This window comes from Myotis daubentonii, chromosome X (genome assembly GCF_963259705.1).
Source record: "Myotis daubentonii chromosome X, mMyoDau2.1, whole genome shotgun sequence".
NCBI classification, from domain to species: Eukaryota; Metazoa; Chordata; class Mammalia; order Chiroptera; family Vespertilionidae; genus Myotis; species Myotis daubentonii.
The window spans coordinates 46,895,612-46,912,812 of NC_081861.1; the positions used below are offsets into that span (position 1 = coordinate 46,895,612).

The following is a 17,201-nucleotide window of genomic DNA, read 5'->3' on the forward strand; positions in this document are numbered from 1 at the left end:
GGTGCTGGGCCAGGGGACCTTAGGTTGCACCCCCTACCCGGCGGGGCTTGACAGGTCTGGATCTTGCCCAGTGGGGTTGGGGCCAGCGGGGTCTGTGTCTCGTGTGATTTGGAGGCACGTGCGGTTGGGCAGGGACTTGACTCGGTCCCGCAGTATGCCCCAGACTCTGATAGGAGGAAGATTTTCATATACATTTTACTAATTTTCTTTCATCTCTGACACTTCTATAATAAAGGGCAAATAGCAGTATAAAATATTTCCTCTAATTAATTCCCTTTTAATGTGCACAAATTTTGTGCATCAGGCCACTATTCTATACTAATAAAAGGATAATATGCTAATTAGACTGGACATCTTCTGGACAAAGCCACGGTGGCAAGGGCCAAGGCAGAGGCAGTTAGAGGGCGATCAGGCCGACAGCGGGGAGCAGTTAGGGGGCAATCAGGCAGGCAGGCAGAGGCAGTTAGGGGCAATCAGGTCAGCAGACAGAGGTGGTTAGGGGTGATCACATGGGCAGGGGAGCAGTTAGGGGCATCAGGCCAGCAGCCAGAAGTGGTTAGGGGTAATCAGGCAGGCAGGCAGGTGAGCAGTTAGGAGCCAGTAGTCACAGAATGTGAGAGGAATATCTGACTGCCAGTTTAGGCCTGATCCCTGCAGTCGGACATAACCTGAGGGGTCCTGGATTGGAGAGGGTGCAGGCCACCTGAGGGACCCCCCCCATCCCCATGCACGAATTTCATGCACTAGGCCTCTAGTATCTATCTATCTATCTATCTATCTATCTATCTATCTATCTAATCTATCATCTATCTATTTATATGTATATAGACATACTAGGGGCCCGGTGCACAAAATTCGTGCACTGGGTGTGTGTGGAGGGTTGTCCCTCAGCCCAGCCTGCCCCCTCTCACATACTGGGAGCCCTCAGGCGTTGACCCCCATCACCCTCCAATCGCAGGATCGGCCCCTTGCCCAGGCCTGGCGCCTCTGACAGAGGTGTCAGGCCTGGGCAGGGGACCCTCATTTCCCTCCATCACTGGTTCTGCCCCCAGCCCAGGCCTGATGCCTCAGCCAGAGGCGTAGACCCCATCACTCTCCGATCGCCTGATCGGCCCCTTGCCCAGGCCTGACGCCGAGGCGTCAGGCTTGGACAGGGGACCTCCATCTCCCCCCAATCACTGGCTCTGGCCCCCGCCCAGGCCTGAGGCCTCTGGCCCAGGAATCATGCCTGGGCAGGGAACCTCCATCTCCCTCTGATCGCTTGCTCCACCCCCCGCCCAAGCCTGATGCCTCTGACCCAGGCTTCAGGCCTGGGCAAGGGGACCATCATATCTTCCCAATCCCCGGCTCTGCCCCCCACCCAGGCCTGATGCCTCAGCCAGAGGAGTTGATCCTTATCACCCTCCGATCACCAATCACTGGATCGGCCCCTTGACCAGGCCTGAGGCCTCCGGCAGAGGTGTCAGGCCTGGGCAGGGGACCCCCAGCTCCCCGCAGTTGCAGGCTCCGCCCCTGCCCAGGCCTAACGCCTCTGGCTGAGGCGTCCAGCTCGGGCAGCGGGGACCCGCAGCTGCAGTGGCCTCGCAATCGTGGGCTCTGCTTTAGGCCCAGGCAAGGGACCCCTAGCTCCCGGGACTGCCAGCTTCAACTGTGTCCAGCTCCCATCGCTGGCTCCACCCCTACTTCCTGCTATCACTGGCTAGGGCGGCAAAGGCGCCTGATTCTCCGATCATTGCTGGGGGGCAGGGCAAAGGCGGCCCTGGGGCCGCCTTTGCCCTGCCCCCCAGCTCTTAGCTCCCCCCTGGGTTTCCGATCACTGTCAGTGGCAGGGGGCTTCTTCCTGCTTTCCCTTTCGCCTCCCTGCATTGTGCCTACGTATGCAAATTAACCTCCATCTTGTTGCAGTTAACTGCCAATCATAGTTGGCAGTTAATTTGCATATAGCCCTGATTAGCCAATGAAGAGGGTATCGTCGTACGCCAATTACCATTTTTCTCTTTTATTAGTGTAGATATATATACACACACACATATCTATATATATAAAACCCTAATATGCAAATAGACTAAATGGCAGAACAACCAAACAACTGAACAACCAGTCACTATGACGTGCGCTGACCACCAGGGGGCGCATACAGAACATGGTGGGCGTCGGCTGTGGTGGGATGGTGGAGCAGGTGAGCACAGGCACCAGACCAAGGTGGGGCGCTGGTCGCTATCATTGGAGCAAGCCTCTGGTGGTTACTGAAAATTCTTTGCTTCCGTGCACTGCGGTCCTGCCCAGTGCTTGCAACTGCTGCCGGTGCCGGCCCTGATCACTCTGCACCATCAGCAGGTGCGAGCAGCGGCTGCTGGCCCCAATCGCCCCTCAGGGCCTCTCCACCTCCACCTGCTCCTGAGGGGCGATTGTGGCCGACAACCCCCTCTCGCACTCGCTGTTGGTGATGGCCCCACTTACACCCACTGCTGGTGCTGGAGCTGCTGCTCATACCCCTGCTGGCGCCAGCTCCACTGGCTCCCACACCTGGCAAAGGAGCTGCCGCTTGCACCCGCTGCTGGCGGCTGGCACCCGTCCCGATTGCTTGGCGTCGTCAGCGGGTGTGAGTGATGGCTGCCAGCCCTGTTCGCCCCTGAGGGCTTCTTCACCTCCCCCTGCTCCTGAGGGGCGATCGGGGCAGCAGCCACCACTCGCACCCATTGATGGCTCCAGCCCCACTCACACCCACTGTTGGAGCTGGCCCCAATCGCTCTGTGCTGTCAGCAGGTGTGAGTGGGGCCAGTGCTGTCAGTGTGGGAGGGGCAGTGGGGGGAGTGGGGCTGCTGGCAGACAGGGGACTGGGGGCTGCGGTGGGAGGGGCCAGGCAGGGGTGCAGAGGATGGGCCAACACCCACCCTTGGGACAACCACAGCCTTGCGGCCCACAGTTCCTTTCAAGATGCACGAATTTGTGCACTGGGCCCCTAGTATATTATATCATCTTATACATATGCATATACACATATACACATATGCACATATATACTTGTAAACAGCTCCCAGGCCTTTGATTGGAGGAGTGCTTTGAGCTCTTGGAAAGAAAGGTCATGTGAAGGTAGTAACTTTCCAGTTGTAATCAGGAGAACCATGTAAATTCTTCTATCCAAAAATAGTTCTCATGCCCTCTTCAATATTTAGTAATTGTTTATAGTGACATATGTATGAAGTTGGAAGAATATGGGTACACCAGAGGCTTAGATGGGGCTGAGAGACAGAAACTAGGGAGCAGGTTTGAGGGCTCTGGCAAACATCCAGGTAATTGGGTGTCCATGAGCAAGTGGTAGGAATGATTTTGTAGCAGTAAAAATCCCTAATAGTGAGGATCTCTTGTCAGGTTATATAAATGAACAATAATGATAACTGGAGTGTGTGTGGGAGAGATGTGCTTTAGCATTTGGAATACCAGTTAAAAATTAATTGCTCCTGGTGATTTGTCCCAGTTCCACCATGAATTGCATGCAATTCAGTGCAAAGATTAAATGAATATCTAATAAGTAAAATCACTAACAGGGTCAACCTATCTCTCTGGGAGGTAGATAAGAGACTTGTAATTCCCATTGAGCTCCAAAATGAGAAGAGTCCAGTATTTTTGTAATTAAATTGCAACCTCAGGAAGGAAACAGGCTCTTGTAGATAAAGTAACTTGAGCGATGTTATACAGCTAGTAAGCAGTAGAAAAGGTCTCTAAATTCTGTTGGGATCCAAATCCCATGCTCTTAGCCATCTGTTTCCCCTGGATTGAGAAATATCAATTGTAAGGCAAGCATCCACAGAATGTGGGAGCATATGAGGTGCATTGGGCATGGGCTTGGGGTGGGGTGTATAAGCTTTTGTGTGTATATTGATAGATGTTCTTCCTTGTGGTGATGATGACGGAAATGATCCATTCACATATTCTGATTGTTTTTCTTAATGGCCAGTAGTCCAGTTTTAGATATAAAAATGAGAGAACCACATTAAACAATGTACCAAAGTTCTCTTCCTGGAACTTTCTGTAAGTAATAGGCTACGAATCTGAACATCAGCATGAGGAAATCAATATATTATGGTAGTGGATAGAGCCTGGAAATGGGAATTGGGAAACAAGGGTTCTATCCTGATACCACCATAACTCACTCTGTAATATTTGGCATATTGCTTCCTCTTTCTGGACCTCATTTTCCCCCTCTGTCCATTGACAGAGTTGGACTAAATTATTTCATTGAGGCCTTTCCAGTCCTTACATTTTGTGATTCAGTACATCAAAAATCAGTACAATAGTGTTGCCTATAATCCCCTTGAGGCCATAGTATTATTACTACTATCTACAAATAGAGTTAGATCCTACTAACTATAGGAACTAACTCTAAATGCTACCTAATAAGTATCAGTTAGTTTTTTTTAAATAAAACTTTATTCATATTATTACAGTTGTTCTTCGTTTTTCCCCCCATAGCTCCCCTTCACCTGGTTCCCACCCCATCCCATGCCCTTACACCACCCCCATTGTCCTCATCCATAGGTGTAAGATTTTTGTCCAATCTCTTCCTGTACAGCCCCTTTCCCCCTGAGAATTGTCAGTTCACTCACTTTCTGTGCCCCTGATTCTATTATATTCACCAGTTTATTCTGTTCTTCAGATTTTTTTATTCACTTGATTTTTAGATTCACTTGTTGATAGATATGTATTTGTTGTCACTTTGTTGTTTATAATTTTTATCTTTTATCTTTTTCTTCCTCTTCTTAGAGAATACCCTTCAGCATGTCATATAATACTGGTTTGGTGGTGATGAACTCCTTTAGCCTTTTCTTGTCTGTGAAGCTCTCTATCTGACCTTCAATTCTGAATGATAGCTTTGTTGGGTAGAGTAATCTTGGTTGTAGGTTCTTGCTATTGATCACTTTGTATATTTCTTGCCACTCCCTTCTGGCCTGGATAGTTTCTGTTGAGAAATCAGCTGACAGTTGTATGGGTACTCCCTTGTAGGTAACTAACTGTTTTTCTATTGCTGCTTTTAAGATTCTCTCTTTGTCTTTTGCTCTTGGCATTTTAATTATGATGTGTCTTGGTGTGGTCCTCTTTGGATTCCTTTTGTTTGGGGTTCTCTGCACTTCCTGGACTTGTAAGTCTATTTCTTTCACCAGGTAGGGGAAGTTTTCTGTCATTATTTATTCTAATAGGTTTTCAGTATCTTGCTCTCTCTCTTCTTCTGGCACCCCCATAATTCAGATGTTGGTACGCTTGAAGTTGTCCCAGAGGCTCCTTACACTATCTTCATATTTTTGGATTCTTTTTTCTTTTTGCTTTTCCTGTTGGGTGTTTTTTGCTTCTTCATATTTCAAATCTTTGACTTGATTCTTGGGATCCTCTCATCTGCTGTTGGATCTCTGTATATATATTTTTTATATATTTTTATTGATTTTTTACAGAGAGGAAGGGAGAGGTATAGAGAGTTAGAAACATCAATGAGAGAGAAACATTGATCAGTTGCCTCCTGCACACCCCCTTCTGGGGATGTGCCCACAACCAAGGTACATGCCCTTGACTGAAATCAAACCTGGGACCCTTCAGTCCGCAGGCCCATGCTCTATCCACTGAGCCAAACCAGTTAGGGTTGGATCTCTGTACATTATTCTTTATTTCAGTCAGTGTATGCTTAATTTCTGATTGCTCCTTTTTCATATCCTTGAGGGTCTCACTAAATTTCTCAGAGGTTTCTAAAAGATTCTTGAGTAACCTTATAACCGTGATTTTTAACTCTATATCCAGTAGTTTGCTTTTATCCATTTCTTTCATTTGTGACTTATTTCTTTGTCTCCACATTTTGGCTACTTCCCTATGTTTGTTTCTATGTACTGGGTAGCTGCTAAGTCTCCTTGAGTTGATAAAGTGGCCTTGCATGGTTGGTGTCCTATAGGGCCCATGGTTCAGTCTCTCCAGTCACCTGAGGTGGATGCTCTTGGTGCACTCCTTTGTGGGGTGTTTGTACAGTCTTGTTGTAGTTAACCCTTAATTGCTGTTGGTATCACTGGGAGGAATTGACCTCCAGGCCAAATGGCTGTGGTGACCAGCTATGTCTACACTGGAAGATCTGTTGTGCGGGCGACACCCTTATGGGCAGGACTTGCTTCAGTAGGGCTTTGGTGCTCACTGAGTCTGCCCCTTGAGTGTGTCTCTTATGGATGTGAAGAGTTGTAATTCATTATCATCTCCAAGGAGGTGCAAGGTCAGCCACTGTCTGGGGCTGCTCAGCAGGAGCTACAGAGACACCTGCAGATTCCTCCTCTTTGTATGGGGTTTGGAAGTGCCCAGAGGAGGCCCAGCTGTGAAGCAAGGTCACTGCTGCCAGGTAGTGGGCCTTCTTTTGGAATCTCTGGGGCTTTCTGTCCCAGCTGCAGTTTGTTTTAGGTGAAAGGACAGGCCATTCATATGCAAAAGCCCATAAGCACAGCATGGGTGGGGTTGTAAATTGGGTGGGGTGGGGTCCCTTGGAATCACCAGGGCAGAGTAGACAGCAATGGCTTCCCTGAACTGGAGAAGTCCCTGGTTCTCTGCGTCCAGTGCACCAGTGCAGGATCAATGAATGCAGGCTGCGAGCACCTCTAAGAGTAAGCCGCCCTCAGTTCCTGTCCCAATGCCAGACTGTCCAGTTTCTCCCCGTATATGTCTGGGTCCCCCAGAGTCTCGCCTGTAGCTGGAATTCAGAGCAAGCGGGAGCTTGTATCTCCCTCCCGGTTTAGAGAACAGCACATCCAGGTGCCAGCACTTTCCGAGTCTCCGCACCTCTTACCGGTCTCAATGCACTTTCTTCACCTCTCTAGTTGTAGAATTTCCACTCAGCCAGCTTTCCTATGGTTCTGGGTGGTAGTTGTTCTGCTGTTTAGTTGTAATTTTGATGTGGTTGTGAGAGGCCGCAAATATAGGTGATTACCTATGCCGCCATCTTGGTTTCTCCCTCAGTCAGTTATTAATAACTGTAATCAATAACAATTATTTGGTATCTCTAAAAAGTATCTACTTATCCTCATTTTTGTGAATATATGTATTAGTATCAAAGAGAGTTGCAGATAGCAAGATGAGGGATGTTTTTGACTGCTGTTCACTATTTCCTTTTGGGCAAGTGGAACATATTTTCTAAATTTGACTCTTTACGTGTGCCGGACCACATATAGAATGTCAGAAAAGGTTTAGTTTAAAATGAGGCGAGAAGACTCATTTAAAATGCTCCTACTTGGGCCAAGTGTATAGGCATACATCACTTTAATTTTCACAAAGCGACCTTTGAGATCATCTGGTTCAGTCCTCAATCTATGGGATGACGTCTCTGTCTGTCAGGCAGTCATAGAAGGTCAGACCTAGAAAGGACTGTGGAGGTCTTTGCAGAGACTCCATAGTTTAATACTGCCTGCTTCTCAGGTTGCAGCTGTCCTGTGGGGGACTGAAAGCCTCCTCATGTCACTTTCTTGTGCCCTTCTCCCCCAGTGCCTTCAGAAAGAGCTTAACCTTAATATACCCTCCATGTTTTACAGGCCAGCACAGGACATCTCATTGCCATTGTCGACCAGGAACTCTCAACTTCACAGCCCTACTTCTTCCCTCACATCTGGGGGTTCCTTGTCCTTGCTGCAGTCTCCACCATCCACTAGATTATCTCCTGCTCAACATCCATTGGTCCCAAACCAAGGAGACCACTCGGCTCACCTACCTAGGCAGCAGCAACATTTCCTTCCTAATCAGTCTCACCAGAGTGATCTTTACCGTCTCACCCAGCCTGGCCTGAGTCAGCAGCAGCAGCACCACCACCACCATCACCAGCAGTTGCAGCCACAGCCAGGAGAAGCCTATTCAGCTATGCCTAGGGCTCAGCAGTCTTCTGCTTCTTATCATCCAATGCCGGCAGACCCTTTTGCCATTGTTTCCAGAGCCCAGCAGATGGTTGAGATCCTCTCAGATGAGAACCGGAACTTGCGGCAGGAGTTGGAAGGATGCTACGAGAAGGTGGCAAGACTGCAGAAGGTGAGGCCCCAGTATTGGGATATTAGAGTCTCCTTTAGATCTTATATGTTTAATATCGATGTAAAAGTCTCCATTTGTGGGAGCCTGCATCACTTATGTGCAGGTCTTAAGGATTCTTATATCTTTATTTTTGGTAATCCTCACCTGAGAATATTTTCCCATTGATCTTTTAGAGAGAGTGGAAGAGAGAGGGAAAGACAGAGAGAAACATCGGTGTGAGAGAAACACATTGATTGGTTGCCTCCTGCAGGAGCCCTGTTCAAGGCCTGGGCCGGGAGGAGCCTGCAACCAATGTATGTGCCCTTGACTGAAATCGAACCTGGGACCCTTTGGTCCACAAGCCGACTAGGGTAAGGATTCTTATATCTGAAGGTTAGATATAGATGAAACTTTGGAAAAAGCCTCTACCTTTCTTTCTAGAAGAAGTAACATTTTATATTTATGCGAGGAGGAAGTTTTCCTAGACACCATAGCCTTAAGAAAACTTGATTGTTTTAGAATCCCAATAGGCAGAGAAACTTCTTCATAAGGTCAAGAACACTGGTGATGTCTATGTATGAAGAACCTACCAGCATAAAGACTTTTTGTCTTGATTATAGTTAATACTGAAGTTGAATCCTAAGTATAAAATCATAGTTTCTAGAAAAATCTCACCACTGAAGTTAGATCCTGCCCTGCCTTGTTCTGGAAAGGGCTTAGAGCACTTTTCCAAGTGGAAGTTTCCATGGTAACTCTTTTTCAACACCCGCTTCCTTATCCTCTTTTTTCCTTTGGTCCTTCCCTGCAGCTCACATTCAACATCTGCTCTTTCTCTCTCTGGTGTGTGTGGAAGAGTGCAGGAGGGGCTTAGCACCACAGCTGGGTGACAGGTGACAGCCCTAGGCTGAAGAAGTAGAAAAAGGAATGTATGTCCCCAGTTCACATTCTTTCCTGGGCCCCTCCTGTCTCCTGCAGCTGGGACTTGAGCTCTTGAGTGCTCTAAGCTAGGAACATTAGCTCTTGGCTTCCAGTGGCTGTTGGTGAATAAGGTTATGCCTTTGGCAGCCACTTTGCAGCTTTTGTCATTGTAGAGCTCCTGTGGTTTGATCTCCCGACAATGCAAACTGTTTAGGGAGGTGAGGGTGAAGGTGGGGGAGGGAAGGGATGTTGCCTGGTATTGTTCAACTCTGTCCTTAGGAGACACCCGCAAGTGGAAATTTCAGGGGCCTGAATCAAGCTGAGAATTTGTAAACACCAAATCTGGGTCTTAAAGGAGAGAGGAAGACTTACTGTCAGCTAAGTATTTTTATGTAGTAAAAACATTTCCCCCCAATGTTCCCAAATCAGAATGGGTGTTGGTGGGGTCAAGTGAGAACTTTTTCTCCCTGACTTTGCCCCCAATTTTAAAATTTCCCCGTTCATTCATTGAACAATACCCTCACCCCCACCCCATTACAATTCGTTCTCTAAATGGATCATATTCACACCCTATAGGCAGACTGGCACAGTTTGGCTGATTAGGTTTAATTAACAGTTGATACCCTTCCCCAAACTCTCTATTCAGGGTGGCCCCAGCCACATCTTTGATGTAGTAACTGAAGGGTAGACCCAGATCTTCTGTAACCCCTCTTCACCTATGGATTCATGTTGATTTTTTTTGAGGAGGAGGTGGGTGGAAGGAAGAGGGGCAGAATAGGATTTGTGGCGTTTGTTCCCAAGTATGGGTAAGGTTGCCTCAACTGAGTGTAATTGACACACCTTGAGTGTTGGGGGAAGTGAAGCCAACCCAGTGCTGCAGTGGATGAGAAGCACAGGTGAGGTAGAAGAGGAAAAGGAAAGTGAGGAGAATGAGGTGTAGATACCAGCTGGTCTAGAACGAATAAGGAGGCCCAAGGTTTCTGAGGGGTATAAGTAGAGAGAATAAGTCTGGAAACTCACCACCACCCGCCCTCTCCCCAGCCGCCACAGTTGCGTAGATCAGACTAGTGGATATGCCCTCCTGTGACTTCTTTTCCTGGAAGGTTCTGTTTACGGACGTACAACTTGCCCTTTTGGAGGGTACAGTATCTATACAGGGGGGCAGGGAAAGGATTGGTGCAAGATCTTGAAATAGTACCCTGAACAACTTGAGTAGAGGGACTGCCTTCCAGGTGTGGCATTCTGTGGAGAACTGGAAAGCTTTGTTAAGGCTGCCCAGAGCAGACCAACACCAAGCTGCTCTTTCAAATGGAAATGTTTATTTTCTCTACTCAGCACTTGAATTTCACGCAGAAGCTTTATCAGGCCCAAGCCTTGCAGATCATGTCTCTAAATGCCATTCACCAGTTTTTCCCTTCTGTGCTGTTATCTTGGTGCCATCTGCAAGGAGAAAAACATTCTCAAGTCTGCTCTTTTCTGTGGTGTAAGCCTCATTTGTTTGCAGGAAGTCCTGCATCAGGCATAATTTTGGAGCTGGGGCAGGTGGAATCCGAGTTGTTTGGTAACCACACCTTTCCCCCAGGCTTTCAGCCTGAGATTTCTCCCCATAAAGCACCCTGAGCTTTGTTAAGGAGGATAGTGGGAAACTGAGAGGGAATGTAGAAGGGTTGTAAGAATCACATTTATTTTGAAAATTGCTTAATACACCATGGGGCTTATTTGTCTTATTCAAATTATATGCAAATAGTCCTGTGGTTATTGTATGTGCAATGAAGCTATACTGGTTACAGAAAGACTTTGGAGTCTAATTTCTTATTTTCTTGCTGTTCGGGCTGATTCAGGGCAAAACTCTTTCTCTTTGATGTTTTGTGTTGTTGTTTTTTCCATTTTACAAGATTTGCCAGAGTGTCATAAAACACAACTCTGATTATGAATTTCTGTTAAAAAATCTGTACTGGTTTCCCACTGACTATGGGATAAAGTCCAAATGCCTGACATTAAAGCCCCTTTATGATCTGACTCCAGTCTATCTTTGCAGCCAGATCTCATCAGCTTCCCTCTGTGTACCCCACAGTGTCCAGCCAAATAGAACTACTGGTCACTCTGGGAATGCATTCACAAACTCAGAATAGAATACCCTTCCACTCACCTATGCTCATTGAAATCTGATCCAGCTTTTAGGATCTAACTCTAAATGCCACCTCCTCCCTGAAATTGTCCTCCTCTCCCCTCACCCCCAACCAGGAATAACCTCTTCCTTCCTTACACTTAATAGGACTACTCTTACTGTCTCTTTTTTTCTCTATATTCTTTTACTTGATTAGCTAAAAAGCTTCTTGAGGCCAATGATAATATCCTCACTCATTTTTAGATACCCCATAGTCCCTTATTTGGCCATTGGTATTTGTTAAATTGAACGGAACTACTGCATGAGTCTCAGGCTTAGAGTTTTTACAGTTTGCTTCTGCCACTACTGTCACGTTCGAAAAGGCAATTTCGCTCTTCTCTCTGCTAAAATGGGGACAGGTGTCCTTGTGAAGGCAGATATCAAGGCGAATCGAAATACTAGTAAACACGTGAAAGCCCTTTGAGCACTCTAGAGCAGTGGTTCTCAACCTTGGCTGCGCATTAGAATCACCTGAGAATCTTTTTAAAATTCTGATTTCTGGGCCTCATCCTCTGGAAATTCTGTTTCTTTGTTACTAATGTTGTGGCCCCACCCCATAACAAAGAAACAGAATTTCTGGAGGATGAGGCCCAGAAATCAGGATTTTAAAAAGATTCCCAGGTGATTCTAATGTGCAGCCAAGGTTGAGAACCACTGCTCTAGAGTAACATTACCTACATATAAATACATTATTATTTTTATTATTTTCAGATTTAAAAAATTCTTAATTAAGATATGGAATCATTTTATATTGTTAAATTTATTCTCTCCTACTACCTTCTCTGAAGACAGACACTGTAGTTTTTTTTTAACCTGTGGAATTGTCCTGAGCCAGTGAGATAATTGTCCTTCTGGGAAACTTTCCTAATCTGTGTTATGACTCCTGGACATCAATAAAGCTCTGGGGGAAGCTGTCATTAAGGATTTGCATGTATGTTTTCAGACCATCTTTCCATTGAGCTCCAATCTTCCCCACTATCTTTCCTTTTGTTTTGTTTTCAGGTGGAGACAGAAATCCAGCGTGTCTCAGAGGCATATGAGAACCTTGTGAAGTCATCCTCCAAAAGAGAAGCCTTGGAGAAAGCCATGAGAAACAAGCTTGAGGGGGAGATTCGAAGGATGCATGACTTTAACAGGGATCTGAGAGGTGAGGGAATCACTTCTGAAGCATCAGAGGAGATGTAGAAGGGAAGGGCTATGGAGCACATGTTGAGGCTCTTAGGTTAGTTCAGTCTACTGGTAGGATTAATAAATTGCAGGGCATATTTTTTTGTGACTACAATAGTACTTGGTCCCAAGATTGCATAATCAAAGTGGGATGAGCTGATATATTAATCAGTTGGTACCTATCCTGGGAGTCCTGGACTCACCCGGCTCGCCCCCACAATTGGTGCTGTTTCTCTTCCTTTATAGGTTTTGCAGAGGCCAAGTCTTTTGGCAGAGCAAGCTTGAAATAGTGATATCCTCCATTGTTTCTAGGACTGCCTCCTTATATTTTTACCTTAACATGATAATATTAAAGATGGTGAGAAATAACCATCAACACTTTCAACACTTTCGCAATTATGACCTTGGCGATTTTGTTTTCTGTCTTTGGATTTAGGTTATCTTATCAGTAAAATGAGGGAACTGAACTAGATGCTGCCTATGGTCCCTTCCAGTTTTGACAGGACAGGGTTTTAAAGACTTTATAATAATTCTGATGCTTTTTCTTTAGGTGAATGAAAGATATATATTCAGGGATAGATTCCTTTGTTGAAATGTAGAATTCTGCACTTAGGTTTTGTCAGCATGGACCAAAAGTGTTAAGTACTCAACTCCTCTTTCCCTGCGATGTTCTAGTTTTGTTTGGGGATCTACACTTACAAACGTATGTCTGTGTCACCCATTTTTGTGTAACAAGAAGAAGCCGGCTTGTTTGCCCAAGTTCAGTATTGAGAGAGCCAACAGCATGTGCATGGAAGTTTGTGTATGGGGCTCTGTTGATTGTGTCCGAATTCCACAGAGCGTCTGGAGACTGCCAACAAACAGCTTGCGGAGAAAGAATACGAGGGGACAGAGGATACCAGAAAAACCATCTCTCAGCTCTTTGCAAAAAGTAAGCCTGAAAGCTTTAGCAGCAGATAATAATGTGCGGATGGGAATGAGGTGTGGGAAAGGGCACATAGTTCTATTTAGCCTTGAAAAGTCAGGGCAGAGTGGATGTCATCTAGGAAGTATTTTTTCCTGTTCAAGCATGAAGTTAGGAGAATTTGTGTGTGTGTGTGTGTGTGTGTGTGTGTGTGTGTGTGTGTGTGTTTCCTAGGCCAAGAAGGCTGCTTGCCACAACATTTAGTGATGTGCACATGGCTCCTTCTGTATAAAACCAGAAAAGTCCCTTGAAGTCCCTGCATTTGTCGTGGCTATCTGAAAAGAATCTTAGTGACCATAGGGTCTTTTAATATTGATGGGATTTGTTGTTGAAAGCTCCATGTGCTGGTGGAGATGGGAATAGCTTGCAGGATTGATGATTAGTGTTTGCAAAACCACCTGCTCCTGGGGCTCCCTTAGTTAAAACACCTTATATTGTCACATCATCATCATACCTTGGTGGATTACAAAGGTAGCTAGAGGGGGACCATTGCTATGGCCTGAACTAGTGACTCTGACTACAGAGATGGAGGGTATGGGGGAGGGCAGAGCTATGTCTTCCTTAAAATAGTGTTTCCTTTGTCTGGAAATACTCCCAAGACCAGGACAATGAATTAATCCTCTTCTTTATCGGTCCCCAATGGACTCCACCCAGCAAGACAATGCCTTATTCTTTCCAATTGCCACAATAAAACCAGCAATAAAAACTACACAGTGGATTGAGTCCATAGGGAGAATGAGTTCGGGGGAAACATGAACTACCCCCACTTCTGCAGATGTCCTTAGTGGGTGTCCCTACCCCCAGCCTCCCTCAGTATGGCTCCCAGCTGGAGTAGTGCTTGGTGGGACTTGTCAGACCTCATCTTTGCTGGGCCTGCACATGACCCTTTCAAGTCATTCCATGCAGCTTTCAGTCAGCTTTTACAAGTGTGTTTGATCTCCTCTTGCAATACCCCCCTCCCTTAATGGTTGCTCCATTGTGCTCTGGCTTCAGAACTGGGAATTTTTCTTCATCATTTCCCTGAATCTGTTGTTCCTTTGTCAGTATGTCGTGAAGTAAGGAATGTGGTCTTTCTGGTGTCATCAGTGCCTACTGTAAATCATTTTGAGGTTGCTTTCCCAGTGTCACGTTTACTCTAGAAGCTAGTTCACTGGTGGACAGGGTGGCAGCCTCCCGGGACAAAACAAAACAGAAAAATGTATGGTTCCTTGCCCTGGTTCTGTTAGTTGGCATTCCTCTCTATGTGGAGTTGGTATTTCAGGTGTCCTAGTAGTTCCGTTACTGATTTAGAATATGTGATGATTTAGCAGATTAAACTGTACTAACAGCAGAGTGAAAGACTGTTAAATGGTTCTAGAAGGGAAAAGTGGACTCCATGTTATAGGCAGGGAAGAGGGCATGACTTGTGGCCCTTTAATTTTTTTTGCCTTTGGACTTTGCTTTTGGTTGGAACTGTGGCAGGAGCCAAGAAAGCCCTCTTGAAAAGCCTCCCTGGAGAATGTGCTCAAACTACTGTAGGGGCCAAACCAATTGGACCCTGGGCTAAGGCAGTCTGTTTCGCTAGAGTTTAGAACAACTTGACCTTAATTATGATCTCCATTACTTATGTTACCAATTGTGGGACTTTGTGCAAGTTACTAACTCCTCTGAGCCTCATATGCAAAATGGAGAAGAGGAGAATAATGCCTGCCTAATATGGTTGTTCTGAGGATAAAGTTTGTGTAATATAGGTATACAATAAGTACTCAACAAATATTCATTTCTTTTCAAGGCCCACATGAATATATATGTAAAGTCAGAATAGGAAGGAAGGTGAGGCTGCCCTATTAAAGTTTCTCCTACAAACTTAAGTATTAAGGTCTCGAGAGGAAGAGTACTCTACCTCCAAATGAGAATCAGAACTGCTCATTTGAGCTTCTGGTATGAAGTCTGTCCTAGTTAGAAGGGGAAAGACCTAGAAAGGCATGGAGAATAACCAGATGTGTCACTGTCATCTGTAGATACAATGCAATTATAGATTGATCTCAGTTTAAAAAATAATGTTAATACAGGGTGGGATTTGAGTTTTTTGTGCAATTTGTGAAATATAATTTTAGATTGATTAAATATACTTTCATGAGGCAACAATGGGGAAAATGAGGGGGGGGCTGCTTCTTTTTTTTTAACCAATATAAGACCATTTGGAAATATAAAATTGAGGAGACAAGCCTACTTATTCTTCTGATGTGTGTGTGTGTGTGTGTGTGTGTGTGTGTGTGTGTGTTCTTCTTTGTGTAATACTTTTCATAACAATTTTTGTTTTTACTTTCTCATTACTTCTGTTCAACAGCCACTGTTAAGTGACTGTTCTTAATTTACACTGCAAGTTAGTGGTAGAGCCAGTGATAGAGTCTGGATCTATCTGGTTCATTTATCCGTGTGCTAGAACACTGCAATGTTTAGTAATGGGTATGATTGACAGTTATTCTCAGGTAAGGTTTTGAGCCAGCTTCAGAATGGTAGTGTTGACATTTCATGTACTTATAGATAAGGAGAGCATGCGGGAGAAGGAGAAGCTGGAAACCGAGCTGGCCACTGCCCGTTCTACCAACGAGGACCAAAGAAGACACATTGAAATCCGAGACCAGGCCCTGAGCAATGCCCAGGCCAAGGTGGTAAAGCTGGAGGAAGAGGTATGTGTAGTTTCCTCAGGAAGCCGAGGTGGAGGAACTGGAAGATCAAGGGCACTGGGGGCTCCCCATTTTTGGTGAACTGACAGTTGTACAGTCCTCCAACAGAAAGGTCCCACCTGCTACTTCTAGTTATAGCTGTGCTGATTTGTGTGGCTTTTGATTTCTCTTCTCTGCAAGTTCTTTCCTTTTGCTCCAGAATGGAAAACCACCAAAGTCAAGGAGCAGTTTCCATTTGCTCATTCATATAGTAAGCTAACACCTTCCACCCAAGTTCTTACTATGCACCTAGCCCTGCCTTAGGCTTGTGACTTGTAACAATAATTTTATTTTATTATTATTTTACTACTGACCTGGTGCATGAAATTTGTGCACATTAAAAGGGAATTAATTAGAGGAAATATTTTTAATATTGCTATTTGCCCTTTTTCTATAATAGAAGTGTCAGAGATGAAAGAAAATTAGTAAAATGTATATGAAAATCTTCCTCCTGTCAAAGTCTGGGGCATGCCCAGGAACCAGAGTCAAGTCCTTGCCCACCCACATGTGCCTCAAAATTGTGCGAGACCCAGACCCAGCCGGCCCCACCCCCGTCAAACCCTGCCAGGTGGGGGGGGGGCGCCGCCTGAGGTCCCCTGGTCTGGGGCAGGGGGCGTGGCCCGAGGTCCCCTGTCAAGCCCCACCAGGCAGGGGGCGCAGCCTCAGGTCCCCTGCCCTTGCCCAGTGCCATGCAGCCTCAGGTCCCTGCTGATTGCTCATTAAGGCTCATTTCGGGAACTCAACCTCTGCTGTGGGCGCAGCCATCTTGTGTTACGGAATTCCTGCCTCCACTGTGGGCACAGCCAGTTTTGTTATGGCGTGACAGTCAATTTGCATATTCCCTCTTTACTAGATAGGATAATTTATATATCTATAAATCATATATCTAAGTCATATCTATAAATAATATATATGTATATATATCATATATAATCTATAATAATAAAGGCATAATATGCTAATTAGTCCAGACATCCTTCCGGATGTCCTTCCAGATGAAGCTGGGGCTGTGAGGGAAGCCTGGGTCCCGGGTGCTGGAGGGAAGCTGGTGCTGGCAGCTGGGGGAAGGAAGGCCTACTCTTGCACAAATTTCATGCATCGGGCCTCTAAGAGATATATATGAATTCCTGCCCTTACAGTGCTTTATTTTGGAAGAGTTAGAAAATGATTTCAAATAATTTAAAGTACTCCTAGAATCTTGAAATCGGAATGGTTCTTGTCTCCCCAAGCTTAGTGGGATGTTTGTCCCCTCAGGTAAAAAATG

General features: G+C 45.7%; 1 protein-coding gene and 1 long non-coding RNA gene across 6 annotated transcripts in view; one reads left to right on the plus strand and one right to left on the minus strand.

Annotated features, from left to right (window-relative positions):
- The window catches only part of LOC132224361 (uncharacterized), a 1,115,498-nt gene that overhangs the window by 295,297 nt on the left and 803,000 nt on the right, over nucleotides 1-17,201 (minus strand). The window lies entirely within an intron of this gene.
- Nucleotides 1-17,201, plus strand: part of AMOT (angiomotin) — a 71,904-nt gene that overhangs the window by 24,206 nt on the left and 30,497 nt on the right. For all 5 annotated transcript variants that reach the window (XM_059680193.1, XM_059680191.1, XM_059680192.1 and 2 more), the window contains 4 exons: nucleotides 7,548-8,034; nucleotides 12,101-12,245; nucleotides 13,104-13,196; nucleotides 15,756-15,901. In XM_059680193.1, the coding sequence (XP_059536176.1) occupies nucleotides 7,548-8,034; nucleotides 12,101-12,245; nucleotides 13,104-13,196; nucleotides 15,756-15,901 (871 nt within the window). The remainder of the gene's footprint in view (nucleotides 1-7,547; nucleotides 8,035-12,100; nucleotides 12,246-13,103; nucleotides 13,197-15,755; nucleotides 15,902-17,201) is intronic.